Genomic DNA, 27,184 nt, shown 5'->3' with positions numbered 1-27,184 from the left:
ATTGTTACTTCTATCAACATAGTTTTAAACATGTTGGAGGGAAAAGTATTTTTATAAATAGTATCCTTGACTCCAATGCAATTTCTCTATTTATCCTTCAAACTGTGTGTGTGTCACCAAAATAAATATTTTCAAACTTTTTTTTTGTTCTGTTCATGCAAAAGCAAGGTGACAGAAGATATAAATAATTGCAGTGAACTGATGGTGTATGGGGTGTCGTCTACTGATTGCTTTTAGCCGCGGAGGGGAGGGGAGCTTTGAATAGATTCAGAACTCAGTCTTACAGACTTGGCATTTAATATGGAATTTTTTTTTTCTTGACTTGGGTTTACTTTCTGAACTCGGTATATCAATCTGGTGAATTTCTTTTACGCTTCGGTGATTTCTTTGTTAAAAGAACCATGTCACTGATTGTCTGTCGCAGCAAGAAGTCAATAACAGGATTATATCACAGGTGGCGTGACAAAATGTACGGACAGGTACATTTGACGATTGACTTCACAATCGGGTATATAAGGGTTGTTGCGTTCTGTATTCGTGGAAAACAACTGCTGCACGTCTACAAAAGTTTTTGCCACTTCCCCTGGCGATGGTCCGTCAACTCGACAATGCTGTTTGTCATTTAGTGGTGGCTTTACGAAATTCTGGCATGAAACAGCGTGCTATTGCTTGACAGTATGGCATGCATCACTCAAGGTCAGGTGTCAAAGATCCTGAAACGAAATGCTCAGAGGGGTGTCCCTACTCCAATACCGAAGCCAGGACGTCCCCGCAGAACCACAAGGAGGGATGACTGCCAGCTGCACCGGTTAGTCCGCAATGGCCGTACCAAGTCAGCTAATCGGCTTAGGGCTGAGTGGCAGCAACTGACAAATGTGCCTGTATCCAGAAGGCTAGTCAACCAACGACTGGTTCAAGCAGGCTATCGTGCCAGGCGTCCCCTGAGAAAGTCACGTCTGACCAGACAACACCGCTAGCGCCGATTGCAGTGGGCCAGAGAGCACCGTCAATGGCAGCCAGGACACTGGAATCACGTGATCTTCAGTGACGAGTCTAGATTTCTGGTCTATCGTCAAGATGGCCACGTCCGAGTGCGCAGACAAGTGCATGAAGCCTACAACGAAGATTGTATAGTGCCAAGAGTCCAATCTGGAGGTGGTGGGGTGTCTGTTTGGGCTGCTTTTCATGCAGGGGGAAAAACTGACCTGGTTGTTCTGAATGGAAACCTGAACCAGTTCAAGCACAGGGCCATTCTGGAAGAAACATTGCTTCCGTTTGTTCATGCAGCCTTTCGAGGAAACTTTGTCTTCCAAGATGACAATGCACGGCCTCATCGTGCTCGCATGATCCAACACTTTCTTGCTGACCATGATGTAGAGCATATGGAGTGGCCTGCCATGTCCCCGGATATGAATCCGATAGAGAACTTGTAGGCAGAATTAACGCGTCAAATCGACAACTTGGACCAGCAGCCTGCCTCTGTGCGTGAATTGCAGCAGGCTATTGTAACTGCATGGCAAGCGATTCCTGTCCAAACCTTGGCAAATCTCGTGAACAGCATGCCTCAACGTGTACGTGCTCTCCTGAATGCTCGTGGGGGTTACACGAAGTACTGAACTGTAATTTTACTGTCTGTAATCCCAGTCGTAATTTAACTTTTGTTTTTGTTTAAAAAAAATTTGGCTAATGTGCAAAATAAAGAGATGCTTCTGGAAAACGCACAGAAATTTAACACAGTACTGTCCGTGAATTGAGTTCGATATCAGTTTACATCACTTTCAAGGATCAATTTATTTGTTTCGAAATGTCAAATGTGGTTTTTGTTTCTTTTAAAGGTCACATTAACAAAATCTAGAATAATTTCAACATAATTCCAATGAACTTTTGGTTCTAAGTCATCTTGAAAAGTAAGTTCACCCCCACAAAAAAAATATCTATATAATAATATCGTAAGGACTCGACTTTGTTATCCCTTTTACGCCGCACCCAGTGACCCGATGCCCACGGCACTAATGGATTTACGATCTACGAACCGCGCTCTTTGTTTATCACGTACAGCCATACTCGAAAAATCTGAATTAGCCGACTTTGGGGCCCAAAAGCATCCGATTAACTGCCGATACGACGCCATCTTTTTGGCGTCTGCTGGGTGAAGGCGAAGCAAGCCGTCCGCTGATTGGACAGTCGAAGGCGACAGCAAGCCGTCCACTGAGTGGACAATCCTGAGCATGCATTTGTGCCGGTGTCGTCGATCGCGGTGTACGCTAACCTCATCAGGTGGGTTTACCATAATTTCTTCCAACCGCGCTCTTTGTTTATCACGTACAGCCATACTCGAAAAATCTGAATTAGTCGACTTTGGGGCCCAAAAGCATCCGATTAACTGCCGATATGACGCCATCGTATTGGCTTCTGCTGGGTGAAGGCGTAGCAAGCCGTCCGCTGATTGGACAGGCGAAGGCGAAAGCAAGCCATCCACTGAGTGGACAATCCAGAGCATGCATTTGTGCCGGTGTGACACATACCACTGCGCCAGTGTGGCCAGAGTGGTGCTATGCCGATTCCTAATCCATTCATTTTTCAAAAGTATATCGTAGCGTTGTCATTTAAGTAGATTGCAATAAATACGTTGTTCGTATACGCACTCTTCCTTCTCATCTTTCTTCCTAACTCTTACTCGGACAAGCAAATCCTCTATGCCATCCATAATGGTACACTCTATCCATACATCACATCCTCCATTCCGTGGATGTTCCACAGGTTTCGGCTAGTTCCATATTAAATGCCAAGTCTGTATTAACGAGAGAAAAGAGCCTGCATGCTTGCACATAAGATTTCCTTTTTCAACAGCATCTCGGTTGCTTCAGCCATTTGTCTATTAATTTTAATTGTAAAAATCCAGACTTGGGGAAGAACAATATGACAGAAAGCAGAAGGAAATGCAATGTGGGGCAACTCTCCGCTGCAAATTAATGAACAGGAAAAGAGGGGAGAAGAAAATACAACAACCTGCAAGAAGAGAGATGGTTGGGTTGTTAATGGGTTACACTTGGAGTCGTGGGTAGGGATGTGGGATGAGATGATGTTGTGGTGCACTGGCTGCTTTCGAAGTCGAGTCGGGAAGAGTGGGTTCTCAGTCTCACAAAGGCATTCCACAAAACGGATGAAAGAAGAATGAAGGAGTTGAGGTTGGCATTAAGCCTGGATGTTGAGATTTTAACTATATGGGGGTTACTGGAAGAGTACATACATTCTTTGTGTGTGTAGGTTCTGAGAAAAAAAGCAAATACCTATTTTGGGGGGCAGGCCCCCCCCCCCCGCCCACCCCCATAGACCACCTTAGACCCCGATTTCTTAAATGCCAGGAACAAACTTTGGTACAACACGGCTGATTAAGGTTGTGGTCAAGTTTCATCAGAATTTCATGTGTAGTTTCTGAGAAGAAAGCAAATACATATTTTTGGGGGTGGGGCAACCCCCCGTAAACCTCTAAAGGGGCAGTTTTTTTTTTAATGCCGTGAACAAACTTTGGTACATCAATGGTGGTGAAGGTTGTGGTGAAGTTTCATCGAAATCGTGTGTGTAGTTTCAGAGATGAAAGCAAATAGCTATTTTGGGGGGTCAAACCTGGACCTACTTTGACCCCCAGTAAACCCCCAAAGGGGCAGATTATTTTAATGCCGCGAATAAACTTTGGTACAGCACGAGCACGGGTGGTGAAGGTTGTGGTCAAGTTTCATAGAAATCGTGTGTGTAGTTTCAGAGGAAAAAGCAAATTCCTATTTTGGGGGTTCAAACCTGGATCCACTTTGATCCCGCTAAACCCCCTTAGACCCCGATTTTTAAAAATTCCGTGAACACACTTTAGTTACAACACAACAAATATCATTTGTGCCAAATTTGGTCGCATTCCCATCAGCTGTTTCGGAGAAGATGTTTCAAGTGTTGACGGACTGACGGATGGTCGGTGCCATATAAGCTCCCCTGAACTTCGTTCCAGGTGAGCTAACAAGGAAGTTCACACAGTAAATTTTCACGAGCTTTCGCAGAGAATCGGCCTTTTTGACCCCTTTAGACCCCTCCATGATGGTATAGGTTGGTCTTTTTAAAGTTTTATTAATTTCATTTGAAGTGTTGCTGTGTACAGTACTCCAATTTACTTTGATTGATTTTCTTTCTGTGTAAAGCCATCATATTTGTGTTACTCTAGACTCTCATTAAAACAATTGGTATTTGAGATTAACTTTAATATAGTATTAGCAAAATGTCAAATTTATAAATGGATTTTTTTGAATACAATATTAAAATTTGTTTTAAACACTTTATTTTAAAGGGCGTGTGGCATATACAGCACTTTATTTTTTGTTTGTTTATTTTAAAAAATCTGTTTTATATGTACTATGAAGCCATTTATATTGTATTTGGTGTAACAGCACAGGCAATCAACTTTTAATCTGCAATATTCTACCTATTTTGTTGGAGTTAGTGCAATTTATGCATTTCAGCTTGAGTAGCAGTGGTAATGTTGATTATCGCTCCATACACGTGTGCTATCAGTATCAGGCCATCAGGGTATCTTGTTGCTTGCGATATTGAAGAATCTGCCCGGTAATGGGGAGGAGGGGGACACCCGGTGCTGCCCGGCTGGGTAAGCTTTTCCCGGTTGAGGTTTCGGGACGTGTTGGACATTGAAAAGCTCCGGAGTTATTGGCCTCATCTTGGTTGCCTTTTGCGTGCAGGCCAGCGGCAGCACTGCCCGACCCCACATCCTAATATAAATTTACAGCGGCCTCAAAAAAGATGCCAAGGCTAATGTGCGGTAGCTTAAAGCATTGTCCGGACTCTGAGGTACCTAATCAATTTGTGGGCCTCTAGGTGTTGTGGTGCGGCCATGATAGAATAATGTAGGAACGCACAAACAAACATACAAACACTTGAAAATATTTACAAGAAACGATAAATATCCATGTATTGGTACTGAAATGTACGATACATGTACAGTCACGTGAAAAAGTAAGTACACCCCATGTAAAGTTTTGACTTTTTCAACTAATTCCAACATACAGCTATTTGATCTTCATTTCAACAATATTGATAGATAAAGGTGATATAATACAACAAATATCATGAAACATTTACATTTTGTAGTCCATTGTGTAATTTAAATAAACATAAATGCAAATTTCGCATGTGGAAAAAGTAAGTACACCCCTACATTTATCACGACTTCAAATACCTAAAATTAGAATCAGGTGCACCAGCTCAGGTGCAAATGATTAGAACATCGTTAGAGATGATCTTGGAGGAACCTGTCTTATTTAAACCTCAGACATTTAGTTTGGTTTGCTATTTGTTGTTGAAGTGTGCGGCGTCACCATGCCTAGATCAAAAGAGCTCTCTGAGGCCTTCAGGAAGAAGGTTAGAGATGCCTACGAGTCTGGGAAGGGATTTAAAAAGATCTCCAAACAATTTGAAATCAATCATTCGACTGTCCGGAAGATCATCTCCAAGTGGAGAAGACACCAAACAACTGCCAACTTGTTCAGGCCAGGCCGCCCCAACAAGTTCAGCCCGAGAGCAGACCGAAAGATGCTGAAATAAGTCTCTGAGAACCCCAGAATGTCATCACGGGACATACAGGTAGCTCTTGCCACTGTTGATGTCAAAGTGCACGAGTCTACCATTAGAAAGAGGCTGCACAAATTTGATCTACATGGGAAGTGTGCCAGGAGGAAACCTTTGCTGTCTCGAAAGAACATCAGGGCAAGACTAAAGTTTGCCAATGAACACCGAGGCAAAGACCAGCACTTCTGGAACAATGTGCTCTGGACAGATGAGTCAAAGGTCGAGCTATTTGGCCACAGTACCAGAAGACATGTTTGGCGAAAACCAAAGACCAGCACTTCTGGAACAATGTGCTCTGGACAGATGAGTCGAAGGTAGAGCTATTTGGCCACAGTACCAGAAGACATGTTTGGCGAAAACCAAAGACAGCATTTGACCACAAGAACCTGATACCAACTGTGAAGCATGGTGGTGGAAATATTATGGTTTTGGGCAGCTTTGCTGCATCAGGGTCTGGGCAGGTCACCATCATGGAATCCACTATGAATTCGTCATTGTACCAGAGGGTACTTGAGGATAATGTGAGGCCATCTGTCGGAAAGTTGAAGCTCAATCGAAGGTGGACCTTGCAACATGACAATGACCCTAAACATACCAGTAAATCCACCAAGGAATGGCTGAAAAGAAAGAAATGGAGGGTTCTGGAATGGCCAAGTCAAAGCCTGGATCTAAATCCCATCGAGATGTTGTGGGGGGATTTGAAACGAGCTGTGCATGCACGAAACCCCTCAAAATTCGCACAGCTGAAAGAATTCTGCATGGAGGAGTGGGAAAAAATTCTCCCAGTCGATGTCAGAGACTGGTTGACAGTTATAAGAAACGCCTACTTGAGGTTGTTTCTGCCAAAGGGGGCAATACCACCTATTAGAGCCAAGGGTGTACTTACTTTTTCCACATGCGAAATTTGCATTTATGTTTATTTAAATTATACAATGGACTCCAAAATGTAAATGTTTCATGATATTTGTTATATTATATCACCTTTATCTATCAATATTGTTGAAATGAAGATCAAATAGCTGTATGTTGAAATATGTTGAAAAAGTCAAAACTTTACATGGGGTGTACTTACTTTTTCACGTGACTGTACAACATGTATTGGTGCTGATTTGTTGAGTTCCTATAATTTCCTTTTAATACAAGTGAGCGCCCACAGTGGATATAAAAAAACATAGACGGACGCTTCTCCTTTTAGCAATCAATGCAAAAACCTAGGATAATTTCTCTTGTGGCCCCAGACCAAAACAAACAATATATTAATAAAAGCGCTGACAGCTCCCATCACTCCTCCTCCCCTTTCCCTCCCAACATGATTAATCAGCAATATCATAATTTTTAACTTACCCTGTACACGCATAAGCCCAAAATATGTCCTTCCCATTGGTACTTAGGAGCACCCAAACCAGATAAGGTGTCTTCCTCAGGGAAGTCCACCCGAAGAATCTCGCTCCCACGTAAATATAGCTGGCACGGCACAAGCTTTGTGTATTTTCACATCGTGAAGATGTCCTTTGGTAATGATGCACAGCATCATCTTTCCAATTGCAGACATCTATTAAATAAATGAACCAACCAATGAACTACGACGAATTCTTTCACGTGCAACACATGGCTGTGGGTCGTACCATTTGCTGGGGGAACAGCTATGCTGCTGATGCAGTGCCCCCTGTAGGCGAGAGCAAGGAATTTGGAATTTGGTCGGGGTACCTGTGGTATCTCACCTATTCTTCATGAAGAACACAATGGGATCGTTAATATCCACCAACTAATGCCAACAGATGGGATGCCCGATTTAATGTCCATTTGATGGGACAGCACACACACATTGATGCCTCATCGTGCCTGCTGTTATTACACTGCTTAAAATGATCAGGCATCGTTGTAGAAGATGAGATACTTATTTTTTCATGTTTGCAAGCTATGGGGTAGTTTATTCGCAGCAATCCCTTCAAAAAAACAAAAAGGTTATATTTTAATTTTTTGAGTTGGTCATGCATTCTTGTTGCTGCCTCATTATGCCAAGTGAGGGATTGTGTTAACATTAGATGCTTGTTGAGCAAGAACTATTTGAATGGATGGAAAGTGAGATATGATATTGTATTTGAGGATAGTGAATGTGAGGTAGAATTGTTGAATGCACGTAAAAGGAGATTAAGTAACAAAATGTTTTTTTTTTGTTTTTTTTTACAGGAAGCATCCCCAAAACAAGAAGCATCCCCAACACAAGAAGCATCCCCAACACAAGAAGCATCCCCAACACAAGAAGCATCCCCAACACCGGACGCATCCCCAACAAAGGAAACAACCTCGCTAGATCATTTGAACTCTCCAAGCAACAGCGAGCAGACTCTTTCCCAGGATGAATCTGTGACAGACAACATGGATGGGGCCAGATCTGATGTCAAAACAGATTCTGTACCAAGACTATCTGCAGTAGGTGCACAAGGCTGGAGTCGTGTACGGAGGGTGTACAACATGCAAGACAGGGTCAAGACCAACGAGCACCAAGATGGTGTTGGTGATAGGGTTGATGGGAAGGAGGCCAGCAGCTCTGTCGATGGCATTGTACACAGTAAGCTGATCTTTATGTTCTCATTTGGCTCGCTGGGCAAAATCCCAATTCCCATTTTGTTTTTCCATTGTCTTTCCATGACTGGTGCTAATATTCCGAGATGGCTGTTCAAAAATATTGGCAGGTTGGCAGAGTATTTTGGTGGTAGCTGCACGCCGAACCTCTCCTTGGGGTCTATGTCAAATCTATCCCAATAAAATATCATCCAACTCAAATTGATGGAGTGCCAGAAGGGGAAACTCTTTCGAAGCATTCCATTCTTCAAATTTGTTTTGCTCGAGTTACCTTCACTTTTATTCAGTTGTGGACATGAATCACCCAAGGCCTTTACCTTTTGGCCAGTTCCAAGGTAAAATTCTAAATCCCTCTGTTAGGTCAAGCGTCGTTCTGATAAATGGCAAGGCTTCAGTGTGATATCAAATCAGATGGGTACTGTTTTATATATTCAATATTTAAACGTTGACATTTGTTATTATAGTTTGCTAATGAGGTTGCCACGAGGTAATAAAAATTAACGTATCACAAATTTATTTTTAAGCTGCATGTCCATGGATAAGGGTGATGATGGTTGTTGAATTTACTTCAGAGTGGGCAGGAAGAGACCCGATACAATTCACTCCGTCTAGGAGGACGTAAAATAACATAACCCCCTTTAGGAAGTGGCCGGGGGGGGGGGGGGTTATGTTATTATCCTTGCTCGAATGTGTAACTCAAAACACCTCTCCAAAACACCTGACTGCCCTGGAAAACTTGTGGACAGAAACACTGAACTGTGTAAAGGGTGGGACTTGTAATACCATCTTCCACCTAGAGGTGGCGCTACACGATACACATTTACATAGAGAATTTGCTTCAACCTCACCCCCAAGACCACGGGCAAAGATTTTTTTTTAAAACACCTATACACCAATTTGGGGTCATGCTGATCCTATGTAGCAAGTCTGGATGTAATCGGCCCAGAACTGTAGGAGTAGCACGACAAACAAACGCAACCAAACACTGGTCCGTGAATTATAGTAAGGATGATGTAAGATCTGTCGTTGTCACAACAGAGAATGATCTATATCCATCTATTATGAAGCATCTTCTGCCACTTCAACTTGTATCGGTATTTTTCCTTCCACGTCTATCATGATCAGCATCTTTTAATGCCTTTTTTCTCCTTTCACCATGAAGTTTATACTTGAATAATCTGAACTCCTTTTTCTATTGTTTATCTTCATTAGTTCAAGATAATCATGAAGTGATGTTTTCACCCATGTCTGTCTGTCTGTTTATCGTGAGATGAAATGCGTTCCTTGCATTTGTATTTCATTGATGGAATGGACTTGTTTGTACACAACTCGTCACCTTAGATGGGAAGTAATATCAAGCTTGGTTTAATACTAGGCTTGGATGTGAGACGTCCCTGGAGTAGGAATGGCAGGATAGCTAATTTAATGGTGTACTAGCCGAAACCCGTGGAACATCCACGGAAGGGAGGATGTGGTGTATGGATAGAGTGTACCACTATGGATGGCATAGGGGATTTGCTTGTCCAAGTAAGAGTTAGGAAGAAAGATGAGAATGAAGAGTGCGTATATGAACAACGTATTTATTGCAATCTACTTAAATGACAACGCTACGATATACTTTTGAAAAATGAATGGATTCGTAATAGGAATCGGCATAGCACCACTCTGGGATTGTCCACTCAGTGGACGGCTTGCTGTCGCCTTCGACTGTCCAATCAGCGGACGGCTTGCTTCGCCTTTGCCCAGCAGACGCCAATACGATGGCGTCGTATCGGCAGTTAATCGGATGCTTTTGGGCCCCAACGTCGGCTAATTCAAATTTTTCGAGTATGGCTGTACGTGATAAACAAAGAGCGCGGTTCGTAGATCGTAAATCCATTAGTGCCGTGGGCATCGGGTCACTGGGTGCGGCGTAAAAGGGATAACAAAGTCAAGTCCTTACGCTATTATTATATATAGATTCTCTTGATTTCATCCATTGTTGTAACTGTCCGCCGATGCAGATCGGCACTAGCCATCATCAAAAAGACTAGTTCTTCATTCCCCCATGACTACCTCCGCCACCAAAGGTGGACGGAAGTGATGTTTTCACCCATGTCTGTCTGTCTGTCTGTTTATCTATCGGTCTGTTTCTTTGTTTGTCTGCCTGTCTGTGAGCACAACATCTCAAAAGGTTATGGACGGATTCGAAGGAAACTTGGTGCACATACTGGGTGTGTGACAAGGACAAATCGATTCGATTTTGGTGGAGATCCGGATCCGAGAATTTTAAAGTATTTCTTCACCATTGAGAGATGGAGCCCAAGAACAATATATAGCACGATATTTCACAAAATGTATGGACGGATTTGGATGAAACTTGGTGGATGAGTTGGGTAGGTGACAAGAACAAGCCAATTCGATTTTTGTTAAGATCCAGATGCAGATCCGGCCTATCAGTGGGTCACGAAATGTAAACTGTTCAGCCTGGCAGAGGTATGTGCTCTACCGAGTGCCGTTTTAGTTTATTAGTGTCCTGGCCTCTGTGCTGTCTTGTCTTGGAATTTTATTTTCTTCTTCTATGAAGTCGAATCTGATTAACACTACCATACTGGTGCAGTACAGGCAGGGGGTGCTTTGTCTTGGAGCATCCTATCTGTTGAATGAGGAAGTAAATCCAGTTTTATCATCTGAATTTAAGTTGTGGATGTGGTTGTGGTCTTGCAGTTTGCAGAACATTCTTTATTTGACAATGTGGACGCTAAACGTGTTGTAATCGTTTTCCTTGTCATCATCAGTATTAAATTATTCATGAAAAAACAAGACCAAAATTCTAACAGTGGCGTAGCTGGGCTTGTAAAATATTATAAACCACAAACGCATATTATTAACTTTTTAAACAGTCGCTAATGCTGTTTATAACATTAAACAAAGAAATTTGGAGGAATCCCGACATCCGTGAGGTAAGTTTTATGTACAGAATTGAGCGAAGACCTACTGTAATCTAAGTACCACACAATTGGAGTGCTCATTGGAGGTGTGCCTCCAACCTCATTGGAGGTTGGAGGTGTGCTCATTTACCAAGCAGCTAGCTAGCGCTTGCCAAGCCAGCCATTCCTTAACGGTTTTGAATGGAGTCCTTGTTCAAATGCTTAAACCACCTGGCGATCTCTTCACAAGAAACGTGGTAAATGAACACACACCCAATGTTCTTGAGACCCGACCATAGATCGACTGTAATCTATATACCCCAAAGAGGAATGACCCTTCCTGCCATTCCCATAATGAGCGGGTAAACTTGTAAATTCAAATGCCGGTCGGTGCAGTCAGCCGTCATAATGACATCATAGACGTAATGACGTAACGGACACAAAACTGATATATTTTAACTTCCAGTTAGTTTGCAGTCACTACGAAGGGATTATTGTTACGATTAGATTTACTATAACATTAACGTTACGTTATCATTATTTCTAAAATGATATTACCATAAAAAAACTGAGGCTAATTCCCTACTTCCTCGGTTATTAATATTAGTGACGAACGATGCTCATCATTGATCCTGAACCATGCACCGCTTCAATCTTTCCGTTCATGACATTGGGATAAAAGTGTTATGGTTATATTTACTACATTATTATTAATTTTACGAAAACGATACTACTGAAACGATACACTACTGTATTAAGAAACCCAGGCTTAATTTGTCCGAAGTGGCCCGAAGATGAGTCAAAACGTCAAAGGCCTATACATACCATACCGTATTGTTGGAAGAGCCGTAAAGCCGATGCTTTCGATATTTGATGTTCATTTTATCAGTCGGTTTGTTTGTGTTTCACACTGAATGAAAAACGTAAGGGCAGATAGAGCATGGCGATTGTGATATATGACAGGTTTTACAATATGTTTGGCATGAACGGCATATAAATCAAAATGGCGGAGTGTAGAGAGTCAGCCGCCGTACGCCGTAATGACATCAGACGTAATCACATCACCCTGTCATGTGACCATATCCTCAGCTCTTATTGGTATACGTTTGAGGGCACATACACACATACGCACATACGCACGGACAAACACTGTTCGAGACGGCTTCGCCCGATGGGCTACGCCGTAAAAACTGAGCTTGATGCATACTTTACTTTATTTATTACTTTGCTTTGTTGGAGCAATTATTAATATCAATTTTAACATAACATTGATTATCTGTGTTGCAACTCTACCCTGGTTTGTGCCTGCAGGATGGCGAGACGTTTTGAGACAGAAACTTCATCGTGATGACCGACTCAAGAGCAACTTAAAACAACACAAGTTGCACATCTGGGAGGGTGAGCTGCAGCTTTGATTTAGTACAGGGAATAACTAAAACCCTTTAATCCACATTTGGTAATTGAGGCTCAAACTCTTGACTGGCACACAACAATCGAGTGTGTTATTGAAAATTAGCTGAACTAACCGGCTTTGCATGAGGAAATTCAATGAAATACTCCAATGGTTAATCAAATTTGTGTTGTTGACAAAAAAAATCACGACAACCTCAACATTCGATCATTTTGTGACATTTGGTCACTTGTTTAATTAACTGTTTATTTCTTGATTTAATTTGTTCTTCCCTTGTTTGTTCCTCATTCAAGAGAACTGAAGCATTACCTCTAAGTCCATTTTCTCGAGCAGAGTCTATCTGTACATTGCATAGACAAAATTATGTTTGATACTGACACTCCTCAAAAGACCGGAATAACCCAGGATGGCTTCCAGGATGACGGTCTTTTTAAAGACCGAGATAATTCAATCTGGAAGTTGGGGTGAGGTGTTGTGGTTTTGCACAGGTGCATGACATTTACTGTAATGTCCTTTTCCGGTTGGAAGGGCCTTTTTTACACACACACACACACACACACACACACACACACACACACACACACACACACACACCAGTCATTATGCGACTCCATAGCGTTAGTGGGGAACCGCCATTAAGGTGTCCCATACAGCTATAAATGCTACACCTTAATGGGAGCGATAAGCACTGCCTGCCACGTGGTAACAATATCTCTGGTATCCACTCACGATATGAAGTCGACCTGGATGTGATTGGGAGTAACGAATTCGTATATATAATTTAGTGCCCCAACCGAATGAGCGAATGCTGTGACGTCACCGCCACGTGTGGCCGCCTTCCCTGCCAAGCTCTCGGAGGAGCAATCTCGGAGTGCGTCATTTTTTTTTAATATAAATGTTAATTCAGATACTGTCACAAGTTGCAGTTGGAGGTTGGAGCATTAAAATTATATGTATATGTGTATATGTATGTGTATGTATATATATATTGTTACGGACACGACTTTGATGTTATGGTGGGCCGAGCGGAATGGCCGCCGTGTTCGCACAAGTTACCCGATTATACTCGAACCTTGGCCGAGTCGCGCTACGCTAAATCAATTGAGGAAAGGACACAACGGCTGGGTTTAAAATGACACGACACCAGGGGTACAGTTCTCAAGACCTCCGGAGGAGGTTATAATAGTTCGGAACGTTTAGATTACAGGGATGAGAGAGACAGCATAGAAAGATAGGCACTTAATTACGGTCTTATAGTAGCCCCGACAGACGACAGATAAACAGGACAAAACTGACTCACACGGGGATTGATGGCAAGGAAAGGCAGGTAGTCGATGGCTCAAGGTGCACTCTTGGCTCAGGGACAGGATCCACACGGTCCGAAAGATGCCGGGAGGTCTCTCAGCGCTTGGAGGTGGCGACTGGTTCTTCTTCAAGCTCGGGGCGCATCTCTCGTCACGTCCGGTAAGTGGCTGCGTATATCCGGCGGGGAGTGACACGCCCTCGGCTCGTTAGCTCCGCCCCAGTTGGAATCGGCCCGTTGCTTCTTATTGGGTGCGGGGGTTACCGGGCTCCGCCCTTGACGAGGAGCTGACAGCCAGCCCCTTCGTGGTAACCCCGTGGGCGCACATGGCAATGGCGGCTAACCAAGCCGGTGTGAGGACACACACTCCCCGCACCGCGGCCGCGCCACCCCCGCTGTGGTTGTAGTTGTTGTTGTTGTTATTGTTTCATGGGGAAGATGGGAGGAGGTATGGGGAGGTCCTAAACTCACTACTGGTGCCATACAATCACATTCTGGTGCAACGAAGAGTCAGAATTAATGGAAACGAGTCCTTAACTGACATAGACTAAGAATAACTAGCAAGATGTCCGAAAGTTGTCTACGTGAGATGCGGTGGACCTGGGCACGACATTTAATGGGGGAAGAAGGGGAAGGTCGGTTCTACAGAGTGTTGTTTACAGACAATGGGACTAGGGAATGGGGGATTGGGGATAGTTGGGGAGTATTGGGGAAATAGAGGAATATTTACAAGCGGATATGGAGGCCAAATCCCATATCCGCAACATTGCACCCTTCTCTACCCTCGGGGCGTCCCGACCCGATAAATTTTTACCTATTTTAGTGTGGCCCTCAGATGTAGTTCCCTCTACTATTAACTCTACCCTGAGTGCGACAGTTTTACAGATATTCACAAATGAGTAAATATGTCCCCCTGCGACGTTGCACCCTTCTCCTCACAGAAACACACCCACAGGATAACCGAATCGCGGAAAGAATTCGCAAACTAAACATACAGCCGGTAGGGAGCATTATTTACAAGACTACGCTGATATTTACACTACGATCCAGGACCTGTTTTTGGAGGAACACATGCAGATGTTATGCATAGAGAGAGAGCACGCATGCCAGCATCGATACACCAACCCACGAGTGCTCTGTGGCCTTACGGCCTTTAATAACGTGCAGAGCACCCCTTCCAAGCACCAAAAGCACCACTACACACCCAAGCACCAATCGGTGCAGTCACCATTGTTCATTAAAATAAAAACAACAACCCCTAACCCTGCAGGTGTCTCTTGCTCTTCGTGTGGTGCACTTGGCCTTCTTGTTTCTTTAAAAATAAAGAAAGGCGCCAACCGCGTCCATTTCTTTATTGTGGCTGTCAGGGGGCCAACTATTTCTGGTTCACCTGTATGGCATAGGTGCCACGTTGACCCATAGGTCCATCCACGGGTGGTGCTTGGCCGCAAAAGAACTGCGGTCCATTGTGGGTGGCCACCAAAATTGCGGTCCATATGGTGTATTGATCCAGGCAGCAAGCAGCGAAAGTGCAGGCCCACAACTGCGGAGCCAGCACCTCTCTCTCCTCTCTCTCTGCCCCAAAGCCAGATCCTCGGAGGTGGGAGACAAAAGAAGCAGACAAGTGAGTAAGGTGGTAAGGGCGCAAAAGTGCACGCAATGCAAGGTAATGCACACTGGGGGCACATGGGAACCAGGTGAGACAGGTACGTTCCTACCGTACGCCCCCCCCCCCCCACCAGGTAACCTACATGGCCCCTCCCTTACACCTTACTGTATCCACAAAACACAACACTACCCATAAACATCTACTTTACAAATCAACAAACGTCCCTACTGTCTTCCCCGTTCCTCCCATATACCAAATTCGTCTTCTCTCCCTCCTAACCAATCAAATTTGCCATTTTCAACTCTCATCAAAATTTGCCATCTCCAACTGAACATCAAAATTTGCCATTACCAATTCATCATCAGTCCCTCCTAAGGAGGGAGAGATGGAATCACCCCAATGTCTCATCCACGTCGTGATGCGTCTCACAAATCCACACAGCAATCCTTACTTCCTGCAACACAAAACAAAGAAAACACAGGTGTGGAGTCATCATCATCACCACAGGTAAGTGGCTGCGTATGGTGCGACAGGTTCATCAATCCTAACTATTTCCTAAATGACTTTAACAACTTTACTTTACCCGGGGTCTTTCTCCTGCCAAACCATTGGCCCTCTTACACTATGGGTTCTAAAAACCAATTCCCATTGACCAAACTGTGGTGCTTTTCAATTTGGGGTCTCACTCCCCCGATTCCTCTCCCGGTGCCCTCGCACAATTTCTGGGCCGCGGCGTGTACCTCTCCCAGCGGGTCTACCCACCTGCACACCTCCACCACTGCAGTTGCCTCCGAGCTTACCTGCTCCTTACCCTAACCTAACTACCTGGGGAAGGCCCTCTGGCGCTCTCCCCACTCGGTGCCCTCTCTGGCACTGGGCTACCCGGGTCCGTCCTCCGGATCCTCGGGCCCCATCCACAACTAACGGCTCCCAGAGCCCACCTGCGGCCTCACCTGGCCGACATCCTCACAGTGGTGGAGTGCCCAACCAACTACACACACTAACAGGCTACACGCCCAGCCATTTCCACAACACTAATGCACCCATCCACAATACCATTCTGCAACCGCACCACAAATGCCAATATCCAACCACAATTTACCTATACCCTCTACCTAACACTTACACTACCCGCCCCGGGTACTCGTGAAAGGGGTCCACTCTTCCCCCATCCACACCTTCGCACCATGCACACCACTCCGTACCACTTACTCCAACTCTCTCCACACCACTCATTCTCTGCTCCATATATTCCACACACCTGTGCTCTCACACCTGGTGCCACCTGCACCCTTCTCTCCCCAAGCGCATTCGCGCTGATCCACAACACTCACTACTCACACACTGCTCCACACACCTGTCCAGTTGCACACCTGTGCAATCACACCTGTTCAATTCTCACACAGCATCATCTCATCTAACTACTCCCCTCTGAAACTTGCGCTTCCCAGTCGTCCCTTTAAACTATTGCGCTCCCACGTCATTATCATCCACACTAATCTACCTGCATCCCCACTACAGGTATCAGTCACTAACTAACCTTAACGTCACCTAATGTCATCTTCGCTAGATCCCTATCAATATCCTAACCCACCCGGGCTAGTTTTCACTGCCATACACCCCATAAACTATAGCGCATTTGCCCCACTATATGGGAAGGGTGGCAGGGATGCCAACCTTACCCACCGGGCCCATCGCTCACTACCAATTTTGCACATCAAATTTCCACAAATCAAAAATTTGCCAATCACTACCCATCATCTGCCAATCACTACTGCCAATCCCTTGCCAATCATCAAATTTTTTTTTTCTCTAATTTTGGGTCCAAAACACTAACCTCATCACCCAGTCTACTCACTAATGCCTCTCGGTGCGCCAATTCCTGTCCAAAGCCCGGCTTCGTAAAGCCAAGCCATGAATGCGGGTTGTTCTGTGCCAGCGGCTGGATGCGTCCGGCACTCGGTGCAGGGACGGGGGCTTACCCGGGCCGAGATCCCACGCACCATCTCGGCGTGGAGCCATCCAATGTCCCGATCTCGACCTGCCGGACTGCCTCAACAAAAAGTGGTCGCCATGACGACCCTTTCTATCGGGCTGCCCGCTCCGCCTAGTGGAGCACGGACGCGGCCGTTCAAAGCGAGGCCCAGCACGCACCGAGGGCCCGATTCGGCTAAAAGTCACTCTAACCTCTAAACCGGTTACCGTCGATGCTTCACCTGGACGCTTACACCCCGCAGCCCGTTCCATGCTCACACATCCAGCCGTTTCCATGCTCCTCGTACCTTTCCTTACACACCCAGGTACACCCATTCCACTCACAGCCTTGGTCACACACCTGACCACCGAACACTTTGGCACACATTCGTTGGTCGCACACCTCACCAACACACCTCTTCGCGCCCCCTCCTCTGTCACCTCCTCTGTGACAATCACAGGTGTGCTCTCATTCGCACACCCAACCACGTGCCTCACCACCAACTCCAGCGTGCATTCCCACTCACGCTCTACCATTCCAGGTGTGCATCCTTCCATCCCAGGTGTACATCCTCGCTCACCTGTCACAACCAACTCACTCTCCTTGTCACTCTCACTACTCTCACCTCCATTCTTGACAGCGCACTCACCCTTACTCTTGACAGCGCACTCTTTCCTCATGCACCTGTCCGTCACACACCTTTCTCGTGCACACTCTCCCGTTACACCCTCTGTAACACTCACCACAGGTGTGCATTCTTCCTTGCCTTTGACCGCGCACTCTTTCCCCATGCACCCGTCCGTCACACACCTTTCTCGCGCACACTCTTGCGCACACTCTCCCGTCACACCCTCTGTAACACTTACCACACCGCGCTTCCATGTGCTCCCTCGCACACGCGCTACGACCGACTCATTCTCACCAGCACCCTCACTCCTTGGCACGCACTTTTTCCTCACACACCCCAGAGTCGGACTTTCTCGCACACCTCCTCTTTCGCACACCAGACCTGTCGCACACTTCACCAACGGCCTCTCACGAACATCCGGGTCTATCTCGACCCCCAAGCTTATCAAATCACCTGGCGCATCATACGCACGACCATATTGGTCACCACTTACACCGGGTCCTCTTTCTCTTCGCTTCTCCTCCATCACCTGCGAATCCCTCATCCGGTTAATGAGCACATCATCACGATCCGAACACAGACTTTGGACCAATTCTTTTACCTCCTCCTTTATCTCCCTCTTAGTTTCTGTCTGTCCCTTCTTAATTTCACTCACCTCTTCTTCCACTTCCTCTAATTTCTGCTTCACCTCTTTTATTTCCCGGTACGTCTCCTCAAGCTCGTCCTCCAAGGCTACCTTGACCGTTTCCATGTGCGTCCTCACCTGCCGGTCCTTCGTCTCCATTACCTCTGTCACCTCGTCCAACCTCGTTGTCAGTCCCTCACGTACCATCTGACATTCCCTCTTCGTCGCTATCAAGTCGTCTTTTAGTTCTTTCTGTGTCGCTTTTAAACCTCCTAATACCGCAGTGTTCCTTTGAACCTGCTCCGTTAGTCCTTTTTGTCCCTCCGTCAGCTGCTCCACCTCCTGCGTCAGGTCCTCTATGCCCCCTTGTAACTTTACAGTCCCCTTTCTCACCTCCTTCTCCATGTGCTCCTTACAGTGCCTCACCTCCTCGCGCACTCCTCCGACCTCCTCACTCACACCTCTTCTGATCTCTTCTCCCATCACTTGCATCTCCTGCCCAGATGCCACCCTCATCTGCTCCATTTCCTCCCTGTGAGCATCCAGTTTAGTTTCTACCCCCATTCTAACCCCCTCTATCTGCTGCCCCATTTGTTTAACTTCCCTTTCCGCTTGGTCCCTCATGTCCCTCAATTTGCCTTCCATACTGTTTTCTAACCCCTCTAACCCCTTTTGCATCCCTTCCATTTGATTCTCTTGAGCGGCCATTCTGTGTTCTACCCCCATTAACCCATTTTTCACCTCTTTTATCCCGTTGTCTAACCCCTCAAATTTGTCGTCTAACTTCCCAAATTTCTTGTCTAATCCCTTAAAATTATTGTCTAACCCCTCACCGGTACCCCTCGCTTCGTCCCTCATTACCCCCATTTGGCCCTCCAATCGCTCACCCTGAGCATCCATCCGGTTCCCCATTACCCCCATTTGGTTTCCTATTACCCCCAATTGCTCACTATTCTTTTCCATAAGGGCCGTCATTTGCATCATAAATTGCTCCATGAGGGCCTGCATTTGGGCCATCCCTCCCACTTGTGCAGCGGGTGCGGCCGCCGTAGCTATGTGCGAGGCGCCATTTTGCGAACCTGCCGCCCTCACTGCTTCGCTCTCCTCCTGTCCCTCATGTCCCTCAATTTGGTCCTGGATCGACCCTGCCTCACTCTCCTCTACCGGAACCCAGCTGTCTTGATCCGCCATAGCGCGACTTTCAAAATTCGGGTTTTTTTTTTCGTAAAACAAAATCAAATTTCGCCGTTATAATTTCGAGCGCGTCAAACGCGCTCCGGATCGAATTCTACTTCCCAACACCAATTGTTACCCTAATGGTACAATTGGTGTTCCAAAATTTGGGCCTAACAAATTTAGTCCCAGGTCCGAATTCCACTCCTCGACACCAATTGTTACGGACACGACTTTGATGTTATGGTGGGCCGAGCGGAATGGCCGCCGTGTTCGCACAAGTTACCCGATTATACTCGAACCTTGGCCGAGTCGCGCTACGCTAAATCAATTGAGGAAAGGACACAACGGCTGGGTTTAAAATGACACGATACCAGGGGTACAGTTCTCAAGACCTCCGGAGGAGGTTATAATAGTTCGGAACGTTTAGATTACAGGGATGAGAGAGACAGCATAGAAAGATAGGCACTTAATTACGGTCTTATAGTAGCCCCGACAGACGACAGATAAACAGGACAAAACTGACTCACACGGGGATTGATGGCAAGGAAAGGCAGGTAGTCGATGGCTCAAGGTGCACTCTTGGCTCAGGGACAGGATACAGTACGGTCCAGTAGATGCAGGGAGGTGTCACAGCGCTCGGAGGTGGCGTCTGGTTCTCCTTCGTGGCTGAGGCGCATCTCACGTCACGTCCGGTAGGCTGCGTATATCCGGCGGGGAGTGACACGCCCTCGGCTCGTTAGCTCCGCCCCAGATGGAATCGGCCCGTTGCTTCTTATTGGGTGCCGGGGTTACCGGGCTCCGCCCTTGACGAGGAGCTGACAGCCAGCCCCTTCGTGCTAACCCCGTGGGCGCACATGGCAATGGCGGCTAACCAAGCCGGTGTGAGGACGCACACTCCCCGCACCGCAGCCGTGCCGCCCCCGCTGTGGTTGTAGTTGTTGTTATTGTTTCATGAGGAAGATGGGAGGAGGTATGGGGAGGTCATAAACTCACTACTGGTGCCATACAATCACATTCTGGTGCAACGAAGAGTCAGAATTAATGGAAACGAGTCCTTAACTGACATAGACTAAGAATAACTAGCAAGAGGTCCGAAAGTTGTCTACGTGAGATGCGGTGGACCTGGGCACGACATTTAATGGGGGAAGAAGGGGAAGGTCGGTTCTACAGAGTGTTGTTTACAGACAATGGGACTAGGGAATGGGGGATTGGGGATAGTTGGGGAGTATTGGGGAAATAGGGGAATATTTACAAGCGGATATGGAGGCCAAATTCCATATCCGCAACAATATATATATATACACATACATATACTGTATACATACACACAAGTGAATGAAGAAATTTATGCGAAATTAAAAAGGCAATGTAGGGATGACAAACTACAATCTAAAAAAGGTCCTAAACAGGATTGGGATGATGTTGGTTTAGACTTTAGAGAATAGCTAACAGTATTGCCATCACATAACATTCCCTACATCACTGCCTGAGGTGTTAGGGTTAGCGATATATATATATATATATATATATATATATATATATATATATATACACAAAGAATTAAGTTAAGCACCCCTACACAACGAATTAAGGTAAGCACCCCCTAATATATATTCTTTGTGTATATGTATACATTGGCATATATTCTAAGGTATGTGAGATCAAATAATGATTGGTATGACATTAGCAATTATCCATTGATGAAATTGAGTGATCAAAGTGAAAAAAAGTGATTGGTTGAGTCAGTGATCCGATCACGTGGGTCCTACACACGTTATTGACGCAAAGATCGCTAGAGGTCTTCTCAGAACAATGACTGTACGTTAGAAAACATAAACGTCATCCACACTGTCCGTGATGGACCTATAGCTCCATACTTAAATTGAGGTGAAAATATGCCTAAAATTCCCAAAAAATTTCACCTTAAATTATTCAGAATAAAATATTGAAAACGGCATGATTGTTATGTTTTTATGTGACCATAATATCACTTCTCCAGAAAATATAGCAATATCATGGGTATATTACACTGTTTTGACGACAACAAACTTGTAATGTGCGAGGTTGTAAAACAACGGGGGGGGTGCTTAACTTAATTCTTTGTGTATATATATATATATATATACATATATATATATATATATATATATATATATATATATATATATATATATATATATATATATATATATATATATATATATAGATATATATATATATATATATATATATATATATATATATATATATATATATATATATATATATATATATAGATAGATATATAGATATATAGATATATAGATATATAGATATATATATATATATATATATATATATATATATATATATATATATACATATATATATATATATATATATCTATCTATCTATCTATACATATATATATATATTGTTGCAGACGCGGTTTTGATGTTATTTTACCGAGCGGTTGGTATTACCGCGTCCGAACAGTTACTCCCCGATTAGAACCCGATTCCACCCGACGTTGACCAGATCGCACCGCAGATATTCAATCGGGAAACCTCTAAAGCGACCGAAAGAGAAGGAAAAGAGAAGAAGAAGACAGAGTACGGAGGAAGAACAGATTTATTATACACACACAAGCAATGGATGGAAGAAGCAGTCACACAGCGAATCGTTAACTTACACTATTCAATTTACTTAACCCCAGGACAACGAGTAGGACAGACGACGTTCACACTTACACGGGGGATATTGCAGGCAGGTAGGGCTTGAGGTGGATTGCTGGAGAGGGAGGCAGGGTCGGAGGCAGCAGCTCTCAATTCCTCGCGGTTTTTGGCGGGAAAACCCTTCGTCGCGTATCCGCTGCCGATGCTGTAGACGTCACGCGCTGGCTCGGGCACACCTGCTCCTCTCCTTCTGGTGGAGCCGTCTCCCTCCTTTCAGCGCGTCTCTCCAAAGCTGGTTTCCTTTCCGAGTACCTCTCCTCTTTGGCTTGGAGCGTTTCGCATCTCACCGCTCCTCTTGGTGTCGCCTCTTCGCTCATCTCCCAGGTCATCTGGTGAAGCAGTCCCTTACAGTCGCTTTTATAACTCGGGGCGGAATCAAGCCGCCGGCTGCGAGGGCACGCCTACCGGGTCGCTCACCGCGGTGCTGATTGGCCATGCGACCCTCTGGCTCACTCCTCCCCTCTATGACGAGGTGGAGACACGCCTTTCTTCTCCGAGATTAGCACATGGGCAATGGCGGCTTGCGGGATTGAACACCACTCGCACCCTTTTGAAAGGAACTTTGGAGAGCGGAGATGATTGGGGAAATTGGAAGGGCCTACGCTTATTTTGTTTGATACAATGCAAAGTCAATCTAGTGGGAAACACATATTTAGCCTACATAGAATAAGGAAATACACTATTTAAAAAGATATATCGTGGCCTGCGTGTAAGTTTCATGGAATTAACTAGGAGGACGGCTGCGACCATTCTTTACATTACGAGGATGTTACACATAACAAAACCATACTTTTTACATTCGTTACACTTCCTCCAAAATTGTTACACTTCTCAAAAACCGTTACCTTCTCAAAAAAACCGTTACACTTCTCAAAACCGTTACTATATATATATATATATATATATATATATATATATATATATATATATACATACGTATATATACATACACAGTCATGTGAAAATGTAAGTACACCCCATGTAAAGTTTTGACTTTTTCAACATATTTCAACATGCAGCTATTTGATCTTCATTTCAACAATATTGATAGATAAAGGTGATATAATATAACAAATATCATGAAACATTTACATTTTGTAGTCCATTGTATAATTTAAATAAACATAAATGCAAATTTCGCATGTGGAAAAAGTAAGTACACCCCTACATTTATCACTACTTCAAATACCTAAAATTAGAATCAGGTGCACCAGCTCAGGTGCAAATGATTAGAACATCGTTAGAGAGGATCTTGGAGGAACCTGTCTTATTTAAACCTCAGACATTTCGTTTGGTTTGATCTTTGTTGTTGAAGTGTGTGGCGTCACCATGCCTAGATCAAAAGAGCTCTCTGAGGCCTTCAGAAAGAAGGTTATAGATGCCTACGAGTCGGGGAAGGGATTTAAAAAGACCTCCAAACAATTTGAAATCAATCATTCGACTGTCCGGAAGATCATCTACAAGTGGAGAAGATTCCAAACAACTGCCAACTTGCTCAGGACAGGCCGCCCCAGCAAGTTCAGCCCGAGAGCAGACCGCAAGATGCTGAAAGAAGTCTCTAAGAACCCCAGAATGTCATCACGGGACATACAGGTAGCTCTTGCCACTGTTGATGTCAAAGTGCACGAGTCTACCATTAGAAAGAGGTTGCACAAATTTGATCTACATGGGAGGTGTGCCTGGAGGAAACCTTTGCTGTCCAGAAAGAACATCAGGGCAAGACTAAAGTTTGCCAATGAACACTTCGGCAAAGACCAGCACTTCTGGAACAATGTGCTCTCGACAGATGAGTCAAAGGTAGAGCTATTTGGCCACAGTACCAGAAGACATGTTTGGTGAAAACCAAAGACAGCATTTGACCACAAGACCCTGATACCAACTGTAAAGCATGGTGGTGGAAATATTATGGTTTGGGGCAGCTTTGCTGCATCAGGGCCTGGGCAGCTCACCATCACAGAATCTACTATGAATTCTTCATTGTACCAGAGGGTGCTTGAGGATAATGTAAGGCCATCTGTCGGAAAGTTGAAGCTCAACCGAAGGTGGACCTTGCAACATGACAATGACCCTAAACATACCAGTAAATCCACCAAGGAATGGCTGAAAAGAAAGAAATGGAGGGTTCTGGAATGGCCAAGTCAAAGCCCGGATCTAAATCCCATCGAGATGTTGTGGAGGGATTTGAAACGAGCTGTGCATGCAAGAAACCCCTCAAACATCGCACAGCTGAAAGAATTCTGCATGGAGGAGTGGACAAAAATTTCTCCCAGTCGATGTCAGAGACTGGTAGACAGTTGTAAGAAACACCTACTTGAGGTTGTTTCTGCCAAAGGGGGCAATACCACCTATTAGAGCCAAGGGTGTACTTACTTTTTGCACATGCGAAATTTGCATTTATGTTTATTTAAATTATACAATGGACTACAAAATGTAAATGTTTCATGATATTTGATGTTTTATATCACCTTTATCTATCAATATTGTTGAAATTAAGATCAAATAGCTGTATGTTGAAATATGTTGAAAAAGCCTTTGTCCGTCTCTGCATGGTTTATTGCCTATAATTTTGCAGATCGCTTTCATCATGCAAGTCAAGTGTCCGGCCGAACTGAGCTTTCTCCATACAAACATAATTAATCAAACATGCCACTTGGAGAATTTACCAAGCAGTAATGAGGTGTTGGTAATCCAAGTGTTACTGATCGTAAGAAGAGCTCACAGATAGTTGTACCAACTCTCGCTATTACTTTTCAGACTACGGTTCAGTCCGGCGGACGAGTGTAGAGCTGATGGGTGAGTCACGGTTCTGGCATGGGAAAGACTACTGCAACTGTGTGTTCAAGGATTGGATCCAGCTTGACAAGCCACTTGATGGTAAGAGATCATGAACATTGTGATCCCTACGCTATGACTATCTCACTGATACTATATGTTCCTGTTATTTCTAATTTATTTTATTGTTTTATCTTCCATTATTGGTTCACGAGTTATCAAACAGAATGACCACTATATTCGTCATGGGTGTGTGTCTGTCTGTCTGTCTGTCTGTCTGTCGGTCTGTCTGTCCGCAGCATAACTACCCAATGATATCATTCGATCTTGATGAATCTTGGGTGGGAGGTTGATATCATGATCTAGTTGTGTCCTGCCTAGAGTGGGCGTATTGCGCCCATTGTGGGCGGAGCCATACCCGAAAAAGATGTCTGTTTAGGGGGTAATCGAGTTCAAGCTACATCTTCTCCGAGGGAGTTGGTGGAATCTGACAGGCGTTTTGGTATTTGGTTAGGCCAATGTCATGTGTCTAGTCCCACGGAGCTCGATTTTTCATTTTCACCCCAAGGTCAAGGTCACAAGGTCACAAAATTTAGAAAAGTCGATTTTTGATGGTTTTATTACATTGTTCGCTTCCTGATAGGGTGAAATGTCGTACATGATCTTATATTATCACATACATCATGAAATACAAGTTTTCCAACAAATTTCAGAATCTTTGACCTTTGAAGGTCACAAAGGTGAAATTTTCAAAGTTGTCGGAATCAAACCGAATTTTCGGGATTGTGTAGCTAACTAACCTCATAACTGATTATACATTATTTTCTATCTCATTTCAAGGTCAGTAACCTTCGTTTTGACATTTCCAAGCCAGCACCACATACAATTACGTACAGCTGGCTCTTAAAAGCCTGCGCATGCAGCGCATTGGGGCCCTTTGTAAATAGGCATGTACACCGCATGTTGGGGGCCGACACCTGCCACGTGGGCCCCTGACCCCCCAGTCCGGGCCTGTTTCGGTTATAGTCCGTCCTTTGTCACTGAATACCGCTCGCTTGTGAACCATCGTCGTCTCCTGACTTGTCATCGTTTATTCTTGACCAGTCTCGGTGGAGTAATGGTTAGAACATCTGCTCTGAGTCTGGGAGGTCGGTGGTTTGAAACCTGGTCGAGTTGTCCCAAAAACATTTAAAATGATACACGCTGCTTCCTTGCTTGATGCTCAGCCTTTAAAAAGATAGAACATGGACAAACAGCCATATGTTGGCACTCATGGTGCAGGCTTTGGGGGCATGGCCTAATAGCCTCCTGCATTGTCGTTCCTTAAAAAGGTACAGTATTTGTATTATAATTGAAGAGTTCATACGCAAAAGCCAATAAACGCCATTCCTGCCAAAACTGAACTAAGCATGCCATGATGTAGCTTAGACTAGACGGATTTATGGGAAAAGGCCATGTATAAGCTTCTAGGTGCATTTTGGGGTAGAAGTTGGGAACCTCACCTTTTAACATATTTAGGGTATGCTGAATTCGATGAACTCGGTTCTCAAGCCGAATTTTGAGGTTTTTTTTTTTTGAGTTTTGAATAAACTGCTGAAGAACTTGGGCATTGGTGAACTCACAGAAGAGACAATCAAATCTGCAGAAGCGTTCGTCTGCAGAATATATAATGTGCACAGAACAACCTCTGTTCATTCAGCACGACAAATGTTGTTCTCCAAGACTGGTAAACCAGAAGCAATGTCACCGACAAGTGAAGCTCTTCATTTCCATTTGATGCGAGTACACTATCAAGCCATGGTATGGAGAAATGCTCATTGTGCCATACCTGACCTTCCTGCACCTGTGGAA

The 27,184-nt window shown here is 44.6% G+C and overlaps 1 protein-coding gene across 1 annotated transcript in view; it reads left to right on the top strand.

The window, feature by feature from the left end:
* LOC137413893 (phospholipase D1) overlaps positions 1–27,184 on the top strand; it is a 246,702-nt gene that overhangs the window by 156,329 nt on the left and 63,189 nt on the right. Inside the window, exons 15-17 of the mRNA XM_078784018.1 lie at positions 7,816–8,197; positions 12,432–12,518; positions 25,316–25,435. Of these exons, the coding sequence (XP_078640144.1) occupies positions 7,816–8,197; positions 12,432–12,518; positions 25,316–25,435 (589 nt within the window). The remainder of the gene's footprint in view (positions 1–7,815; positions 8,198–12,431; positions 12,519–25,315; positions 25,436–27,184) is intronic.

The sequence above is a fragment of the Myxine glutinosa genome, chromosome 1 (genome assembly GCF_964187855.1).
Source record: "Myxine glutinosa chromosome 1, kmMyxGlut1.1, whole genome shotgun sequence".
In the NCBI taxonomy this organism is placed as follows: Eukaryota; Metazoa; Chordata; class Myxini; order Myxiniformes; family Myxinidae; genus Myxine; species Myxine glutinosa.
This window is presented reverse-complemented; position numbering and strand designations above follow the sequence as displayed.